At 40.1% G+C, this 10,328-nt stretch overlaps 1 protein-coding gene across 1 annotated transcript in view; it reads right to left on the reverse strand.

Annotated features, from left to right (window-relative positions):
* cachd1 (cache domain containing 1) overlaps positions 1–10,122 on the reverse strand; it is a 92,834-nt gene extending 82,712 nt beyond the window's left edge. Inside the window, exon 1 of the mRNA XM_042417329.1 lies at positions 9,506–10,122. Coding sequence (XP_042273263.1) covers positions 9,506–9,742 — 237 coding nt within the window. The 5' untranslated portion in view covers positions 9,743–10,122. The remainder of the gene's footprint in view (positions 1–9,505) is intronic.
* Between the last annotated feature and the right edge of the window lie 206 nt (positions 10,123–10,328).

The raw sequence follows: 10,328 nt of genomic DNA on the forward strand, positions 1-10,328 counted from the left end.
TACAACCTCTCTCTCTCTCTCCAGTTCACCAGCCCTGGCGATGGAGACGGGAGACTGTCATGTCCTCACACAGACAGCTACTCTGTTGATTTCCCTCTGTCCTGTGCACAGGCACGAATGCCCCCTGCTAAATGGCTGGAATAGAGTTGTGCAGCTCAGTACGAGTCCCTTTGCTTGTTTCCCATTTACAGAGCCAGTGCTGTGTATGAACACATACAAAGAACAGTCAGCTAGCAGACCATTAGGAGATATTTGCTGAATTTGACAAAAAGTGACTTGAACAGTCTTTCTCCAGAATCACTGACACTACCTTTAACAGAAATTTAATCAGCAACTATTTTGATAGTTGATTAATCATTTGATGGTTCCAGGCTCTTACAATTGAGAATTTGCTGCTTTTGTAATATTTTGGATTGTTTTGTCACACAAAACAAGACACTGAATGATGTCACTTTGTGCTGTGGGATATTTCGATTGTCATTTATTATTGATATCTGATGTTTCATAAACCAAAAGGATTACTTGATTAATTGAGAAAATAATCAGATTTCAATAAGACAGCAGTCATTGCAGCCCTATAAAACATTATTAAAAGGTCGACCAAAAATATCCTAATCCTTACATAATGGTGGCGGCAACTAATGATTATTTTCTTTGAATTCATTCGATTATTTTGTCGATTCACTGATTAACTGTTTAGTCTACGAAAGGTGGGAAAAAATGCGGAAAAATGACTGTCATGATACCTCAGGGCCAAGGGTGAGGTCTTCAAATAGCTTACTTTGTCTGACCAACAGTCCAAAACCAAAAGATATACAATTTAAGTGAAATAAAACAGAAATCCATAAAACACAAAAGCTTCACATTTGAGACACTGGAACTGGTGAAAGTTATTTTTTTTGTCAATTGACTAATCAATTAATCAACAATTATCACAATACACAGATATGGACGTACACATATGCATGCACGTGCACAAGCAAGTAGCATCCTGATGCTTATCTCAGGTAAACCTCATACAAACAGGATGTTTGCAACAGGACAAATCTTATTTCCCCTAGTCTTACCATGTTACCATCTTACCACTATACCGGACTAAGATAGCAGCCGAGGAAATGTTCAGTGTAGATTCTTAACAGGAGCTTGGCATTTTAGGGCAGGTCGGTGCAAGATGCAAGAAGGGGAGAGATGGGGAGCAAGCAAACGCAGTCATAAAAAGGCGAAGGCTGAGGAGGCTGCAAAAACACTGCAAAACCAATTTCAGTCAAGGCCAAACAGAGAGAGGCGTTCTTCAACTGAGAAATGTGGGAAACAGATCAAAAAGCGGTCAGATAAATGATCTGGCCACAATGGTACAGACAGATTTAAACCACAACAGCTGGTGCAGAAGAGGAAGAACATCAGTTTCATGCTCCATCCCAACCGCAGTACAGTAAGAGCCAAGAGACAGTGCACTAGGCTGTACTTACACTGGCAAAAAAATTAAAGGGATTTGATTGAAATGAATGGGAGTCGTGTTGTCCAAAAGCTCTGGAGGAAAAAAAAACAAAAAAAAAAAACACACACATCCCTGAAAATGTTTTTCCCTCCATATCTTTCTTCCAACAGGCTTCAGGCACAAAGTTAACCATGGGAGAATGCTACAGGTAGATTCAAAGGAAGACGAAGCCAGACTCCAAATGATACATGATGTCTGTTCAGGTCTCTGCGGAGGCAATTTGGCAAATTTGAAAAACGGATATGGTCAGGTCAAAAGAAAATCTGTAAAAAACGAAATGTCGTAAAATGAACTGCGAGCTAGGACCTGAAAACCAGACGTTTGACAATGACTGAAGATTTAAAAGAGCACAAAAAAGTCACATTTCTCACCGTCTCATCGTATGTGCTCTTGTTTGTGTTTTCTTGTTTTCACGTGGGACAAAATTAATTGCCATGAGTTGGCAAGAATTGTGCTGAGTACAAAAATCAATGAAAAATACAATAGAGAGGAACACACACTATCATCGATATTGATTACACTTTACTGACAATGTTTTGATCCTGATCTTCTGAAGACCTAGATCAAACCTACTTAACTAAGTTTGTATTGTATTCTCATAAAATTCAGCCATCTCTATGTAGAACTTCGGGTATTGGGGCAGCAAAAACTGTAATATATATTATTAATGATTACACTTTGATATCAAAGTCTGTGAAACCAACTAGTGACCACTTGTATGAATTCAGAAATTTACGACTGACAGTTTGGAAATGAGGTTTGTTTGGCTTAAATCCTGAAGCGACAAGATTTCCATCTGACAGCAGCACTTAATTCCAAGGCTCGTACAACAAGTCTGGGGACTTCACTGTGTGTTTATGTGTGTGTGTGTGTGTTCGGTTTGGAAGTTTTAGACACTGCGGTGTGAGGCAGTTGGATACAGGGGGCGCCTGAGCCTCTCAGTGCTTGGATTCAAGCCAAAACATACAAGCAACCCCACATTTAATGAAAATGTGGCCCTTTGCTCTGTTCTCTCCTGCATTGTGACGGGAAGATAAAGGTAACAGTCTGCAGAACTGGGCCATTTCCCCAGATTTTGGACAGGCCAAGAGTTTTGAAGACTGATATGGAAGTCATTCCAAGTTTTAAAACACTGCAGACGTCGCGGTGGGACTATGCAGCTGTTGGCAGGGAGTCCTGATTTTTTTCCAGAAAAATGAAACAGATTAAAATTCTTGATTTCAATGCAGCTTTTAAATTATATTAAAGTTTACCTTGGAATTAAGGTCATGTAAGCTCACAGCTTATCACATCAGTTACCTTGTTTATTTTCAATTCGGTTTGGATAAAAATGAAAAATAAAAGACTTAATACTAGGCTAAAGCACACACATACACAAACAGTATAACCTCGAGTTATACATTATTCATCTGTCAACTGCAACTTGGGACCAAGAATCCAATAACTGTGTGTGAAAGCAAGGAAGTGTAAAAAAAAAAAGTCTCCCTGCAATAACAGTCTGGAAGAAAGCAAGAAAGCAACGGCTAAAATGGAAAAAGAACAGAGGTGCAGATAGTTCAGCACAGCTTTGAAAGGCTCATAAACTACAGAGATGTATCACAATTTATGATCAGAATTAAAAAAAAGAGGAGTTGTGCCATCGTAATGCGATGAGAAATGCAGAGAGAAAGAAGGTGAGAGGAGCGGGGACAGAGAAACAGAGGAAGTTAGAACTTAGATGGTATCATTCAGTTTGTTGAGACAACATGGGAGGTGCAGAGCGGAGAGGGAAAACAGTCTTTACCCATTGGAGTGATTGAGTAAAAACATATTCTGCAATGTGGCTTTGAACCCTGATACCAGCAATAGTTTAAAACTGGCCATGCCTGTTTTTGGTATGAAAAGGTGACAATGAGTTACTACCACACTACCGCAGATGCCTTTGCACCCATAAATTCCACTTGTCTGGTCTGCAAAGATACTTGAGCATTAAACTGTTAAATACTCAATATTTTTATATGACAATATACAAAATGAATGTGTGTAATGTGAACAGCAGCATTTGAAGTGACAAACGCACAGAGAATTATCACTGGAGTCAGATTTACCATTTTACCTTCTTTGAGCTTATTGTTTTGGTTTTACAGCCTGCAAATGTACTGTTTTACTTCACTCTTATTGCTGTTGTCAATGCTGTTTTCCAGGCACAGCAGGCAGCTGTTTTCTGCTAAAAAAAGACAAAACAAAGCTAAAAGGAGAGTGAATATTGGACCTCCGTTCATCAGGTGAATTCAAATATGACTCCAAACTTATGCTAATGATGTTGTGTGTCTACTCAATGTTTTTGGTGATGCATTCACCATATCAACTTTAAAAAAGGTGATAATGTGTTGATTTTTGTATTTACAATTTGATGCACTGGTTCCAAAGTGACCAAAGAAATCTGGAGGTTTCACATCACAAATGTGACCAAATAGAGAAATAGAGAAAAGACATTTCCCAGATCATTGGCACCAGTATAAAACCAACATTGCAGTGGCCTCTTTTACTGACATTGAAGCAAAACTTCATCCACACAGAATTATAAATGATTCTACTGATGATATCACAGCGAAACAATCAGGGACTTTCAAGGACAATTTCGCAACTAAGATTTCATTATGCATGTATCCAAAAGGCTTCTTCATTTCTGACTGACTGGTGAAGAGTCATAGTCTTCAAGAATCTAAAGCAAGTCTAGTTGCTCTCGACTTAGCCCTAGAATCTTAGTCATCCAGGTCTGGTCACATACATTATGTGAAGCTATTATGTTAAACACATGACAGGAAAGGAGGAAACAAGGGATGGTGTCCATCCTTCACGCGTGGTATGTTCACATATTCTGTGATTTGCAACGGTGAACTAACTGACAATGAATAGTTGGTTATATTATATAACCTTGATGAGGGGGAACAATAAAAGCCCCTTCATAGCCACAACAAGGCAAGTGCAGTAATGTGCTTAGAGAAATATATCTGACACCTACTGTTCATTCAACTAACTAACGATAACTAACTAAACCTAACCCAAACCCATTCCACCTTTGGAAAAGCATTATAGTGAAGGAAAATGTTATGCACGTGCTGTACTTTCATAGAGCCTGGATCATATATACCATAACCTTCTGCACATGCAGTCAACCTCTACAAGCTGAGCAAGAGGTTTTCTAGTATGACAGACTGAAGAGAAAGCCACAACCATAAATTTTCATATTACTGATTGAAAAAATATGCTCGGGCATGCGTTGTGTTGGACAGCAAAACGAGAAAAACACAGAACCCGAGTCAAAAGACAGAATGAATGAGAGATAGTAATAGTCCCACATGTACCAGAGAGGGCCTGTGAGGTTCATAGTAACCTTGACTGTTTGAGCACACAGCCATGCAGGCAATGCAGTAAGAGGCAAGAGGGCTTTGAAGCTGTACTGCAGAGAACCTAGCAGGAATTCTGATGTCCTGCTTTATATCCTCAAACCCTGCTTCTTCTCCAGCAGAGTGATGGGATGAAAATAAAGACGATATAAGGAGCCAAGAGACAGACAAAAGAAAACATAAATGTAAAAAAAACCCAACAAAGCAGGGACAGGGGCTCTGTGATAGCCCCTCAACTGGTGTTGCACTTGGACTAAACCCAACCCAGAAAATCACAGTCTAATGACAGTACCAGGGCTACCTCAATTTTCTCTTTTCCTGCACAAACCTCCACCGCCCTCAAATTACTATCAATATTCAATTAGAGGGGCCAGGGATACTGGACGAGCCAGCCTCAAAAACAAACCACAGTTCTCCGAGGATTAAGGCCCTTAAAACTAACACAGCGAAATTTCCTTTGTAAATAATCAGCCACTGGGGGCAAAAATACCCTCTCAGTAGAAGCAATTGGGCCTGAGTGAACTCTATGTTTCACACAGTGATGATAGATCTCCTTTTGGCCTCGTCATAAGTGTCAATCTATGCATTCCTGTTCATTAAAGCTCAAGGTTTCTCCAGGTTTCCGAGTGATGAAGTACGTGTTGCTATAACTGCGGCTGGAACATGTGTCACAGGCTCTGACATGACAAGAGTAGCACCAGGCTTGTGTTTTAATAACATGGCAAGAGGAAAGGAGATTCAATTTCATATTTAGATCCAAATCTGAGTCCAAGTTGCCATGTTAAACTTTCTGCTTTAAGCCGCAGAAAATCTGACATGAAATGCTCATTAGTTACATATATCAGAGAGGACTGTCTCTTTTCACAACCACTGAATGTTGCAAGGCTGTAATCATCGTCATACATCATCCAGAATGATGTGAAATCATTTCTTAAAGTGTAAGACTATTCTTAAATTGCAGATTTATACACTGAAGATTGGAGGTAAGATCTGAGAGAAATAGATAGCAAATCAACGATACAACAAAAAACAGTATAAACAGCAGGGCCATGTAATAAGTATGGTGGAGGAATGTGACAGAAACAAGAATGCAAACCACGACTAGACTAAACAAGTGGATAAATGGTGTTAGAGGCTATATATTACTTATCAGGATGCCAAATGTAAAACTGAGAGGAAATAATCATATCTGAAAAGTGAAAAATGTCTCAAACATTTGTTCCAAATCTGTAACGATTAGTTGATTAATTGACTCGTCTATCCACAGAAAATGTTTTGTTCATTTTTCAAATAACATTGAGACCAGTTCCAGCCTCTCAAATGTGAGGATTTGCTGCTTTTCTTTGTCATATATGATAACTTATTAGTTTCATTTAGTTCTGGACTGTCAGCTGGACAAAAACAACCAGTTGGAACATGACCACTGTGATGGTATTTTGACATTTCCTAGAAAAAGCAAATAACTGTATTGAGAAAATAATCAGCAAATTACTCGATAATGACAATTGGCACAACCTTATACCAAATTTTACAGTTTAGAGTAAATCAATAATCAGATTAAAATCAATTGATAGTAGAACATACCAGCAGAATAACAGCTTCTAAGAAGTTCAACTATCAACTTGGGGGTGTCGACTGTACACCCTCGTGTCCCCTGATAATTGAGTAATTCAATGACAGATTGAACAAGGTTGACCCGGTGACTTCAGAGGCACTGACAAGACTAGCCTCAAATTACACATCTGCCAGAGAATGAGGGGTGGAGTGGAGAGGGCTAGAGTTACATTTTAAAATGGAGATGCTGGGATGCTCGCCTGATAACAAACCCTCAGATCTTGTCAGAAACAGTGCGGCGTGAACTCTGCATGCTGATGGGCACAGAGACCCAAAAGAAAATAACAGAAAAATGCCTCAAAGAGATCATAAATGTCAACTGTGACTCCAAAAATTCTAATTTGAATGAAAGCCAATGATGCTGTTTGGCTTAAAACTAACTTTGGGGGGGGGGGGATCAAAGTGTGGAAAAACACTGCCTCCTCTACTGCTTAGGGGGGAAAAAAGGACATCTAAAAAGGGACAGAAAGATAAAGTGAAATCCAGTTTAATTTACACACCTGCAGACGGCGAGTCGCGCCACATCTGAGCACCGGAGCAGGTGTCCACACAAGCCAGCATGGCCGACAGATTGCTGCAGTTGTTTTCTCAAGAAGATTCAGGCTGTTTTTGCTGGATGCACATCTCTTACATTAGCGGAAAACCGCTCTGACAAATCCATGAAATGTACAATTTCCTTCAATCACACTCACATCTGCTGCTTGCCAAGTCAGATTTTCACAGCTTGTACAACAACATGAAAACAGCCTAAAAACTGTTTTCCCACGATATCCGGTAATGATGCTTGATGCATCATTTCATAAATAATCTGACATGTAAAATTGAAATGAGACGTGAAAAATACAAGGACATAGAAGCTGAATAATGATTATACCTTAATCATATCTGACTGTAGCTCTCGTACAACTATTTCACTCTGATACGAGAGAAAAACTGAAAGAAAGACAGTGAAAGAGGGGTGATTCATTTTGAATATATAAACAAGCAACAGCAGAAAACAAAAACGATGAAGAGCAAAAGAAGTGACGGCAAAAACAGAACAGAAAATAATGGAAAGAACAGGAATTAAGACAGCGAGAGCTCGAACTGGAGCTCAGGGAGGGATGAGCGGTGACAAAGGCGGATCCAGGGGGATCAGAGGAAGCCCTCAAAGCCGACTCCCAGAGCCGGGATGAAGGCAGCTCAGTGTGGAAGCAGAGAAGATGAAACACCATTTGGGGCCGGGGCCCCCCCTCTGCCTCGCCTCTGTGTTCAGGGCCTGTGAGCTCCTCTGCCTCTGAAGTGCTAAACATCCCCCTCACACCACACAGCACCCCGGCACTGCACCCTGCACTTCCTGCCATTTGGTGACTCAGTGCAGCTCTGCGCGGATGGACACAGCAGAGTAGTGTTTTTGCTGTGTTTAAATAGTATACTTCAAATCAATGATCAATCAGGGTATATTTAATTCAACGCAGGGATAAACTCATAAAAACTGCAGGGTTTCTAATGAGAAAATAGTGTGTTATGTCTTCAACATGCAGAAAAACCTCATAAAAACATGCACTATCATCCTTTACCTGCAAAAAGGCTGCAACTAACGATTATTTTAACTATTAACTAATCTGCTGATTATTTTCTTAATTGAGCAATCACTTGCTTGGCCTGTAAAATGTCAGAAAATATTGAAAAATACCTATCACACATCCACAGAACTCAAGCTGACATCTTCAAAGTGCTTGTTTTGTCTGACAAACAGTCCAAAACCCAAAGATATTCAATTTATCATCACACAACACAAACAAAAAACAGCAAATCCTCACAACTGAGACACTGGAACTGAGATGTTTGTTATGCTGCAGATACTTTTTCTGTCAACTGATTCATCGATTAATCAGCAAAATCATTTCAGCTCTAATTGAAATGGCGCTCTTTCTGACCAAAAGTTCAAAACTTGAAGATTTTAAGATTAGATCATGAAATACTAAGAAAATGTGCAAACAGTGACGTTTGAGAAGCTAAAAACAGTGTTTTTTTTAACATGTGTTTTCAAAGTGACATGTCATTTATTTTAATCAAACTCAAAGAAGTCAATCGTTTCAGCTCAGATAACCAATGAATATTTATGTCCTTTAATAAATGTTTAAATTGTGAAGCTACTAATTAGAAAAAAATAGGTGTAATGTTTCCAACAGGGCAGAAAACATCACACAGAAAGCATGAACCTTCTCTCCTCTAATAAAACACAAATCACATGTAAATTGCAATCAGTTCTGATGGTGGATGTGTTTCTATCCACATGATATGCTGACAAAATCTGATCTATTGTCCCTATTTAATCATAAAAGGTATCAGTTGCTAATATCTCCCTCGTGTCAGTAAGCGAGTTTTCTGAATGGACTTGTGTGGGCTGCAGTCTTCTCAGAAATATTAATGGATTTATTCCTGTGATGATCAGGAGATCTAATTACAGTAACGCGGAGTTGGAAAGCACAATGGCATAAATCTGAAGAGCTTAGCACACATTACAGTTAGTTATGTCAAGGTGATGTTAGAAAAAATGAGGGTAAGACAACAAATAAATGTCTGCATGGTTGATTCGTGATGATTACTGCAGGTGACAGTTTCTCCACCTTTCCATCAGAAACAGGGAAACACAAACACAGTAATATAACTTCACAAAATGCGTCAATTCGCACAGATTAGGAGATAATAAAAAAGCTCGGATACTGAGGTGAAACACCAAACCTCCAGCGTGTTTCTGTCCCAGATAAATAACTTCAAAGCGCCGGTTGTTGCACTGCAACACTGGCAACCAAAGAGCTTATTGTTCGCAACATTTCTGTCAACAATGTTTCCCTTTGTGATTATTAGATTATAAGTGTGAAGGCCTATTTTTTTTACAATCCTGTTTGTGCCAGTTTGGATCTTTAAAACCCCCTCGCTCCTACTCCAAACGCCACATGAATATCTCACGTTTTCACACATGAACCACTACTCAAAAACACCTTTTCTCCACATTTACCTGCATAGTAAAGACTCCCAGCTCCTGAGAGGACAGCTTCTTCATCTGCTCGGACAAAACCTGCGCTTCCTCCAGGATGGAAAACTCCGTCTCTGCTCCGCAATATCCACAAGAAAGAGCCGAGCAGATTAAAACGAAGCTCCATGAAAAAGCCACAAACCGAAGCAGACTATCCCGGAAAGCAGCGCGCGTATCCGGCGTCAAACCCAGCGATCTCCCCGCTGTCCGCCTCGCCATGATGGCTGTGGGTCTACAGGCTGGAGAAACACGGAGTCAGGGCTGTTGGCGGAAAAAAAAAACTTCAAGGGAAACTACTTTTACAACTTTGCAGTGCAGAGTACGTGTGCCCTTTCTCTCCTGTACGAGTCTCCAAAAATTCCAGCAGCGCAAACCATTGCACCTCCGTGAAATCCCTGCAGAGAAGAAAACAGATCCATGCGTGAAAGAGGATATGGTTTTTCGCTCTCTCTTTTTTTAAAAATGTTGCCGGTGTTCCGTCTTCGATCAGCCTCTCCAACTCCTGGAAGTCTGGCAAAGTGTGTGAGAGCCGGAGATTCACCACAATGGGGGTGAAAGTGGGAGGCGTGGAAACACAGACAGTCCTACCGGCGCCTGGATCTCTGGATCAATGGATCAGGGTTACGTGATGCCTTCAAATGCTGCTGGGAAATGCTGCAATTGAAAGATTGGTTCACGATTTTTCAAGTCTGACTATAATCAACAGTCAGGTGCCCACGTGAACACGGAAATAAGTTATCAGTCATATCAAGGGGATCAATCTGCCACATTTACAGTCTTTTAAGCATAAAATCCCCTCTTTGTG

The sequence above is a fragment of the Thunnus maccoyii genome, chromosome 7 (genome assembly GCF_910596095.1).
Source record: "Thunnus maccoyii chromosome 7, fThuMac1.1, whole genome shotgun sequence".
NCBI lineage: Eukaryota > Metazoa > Chordata > Actinopteri > Scombriformes > Scombridae > Thunnus > Thunnus maccoyii.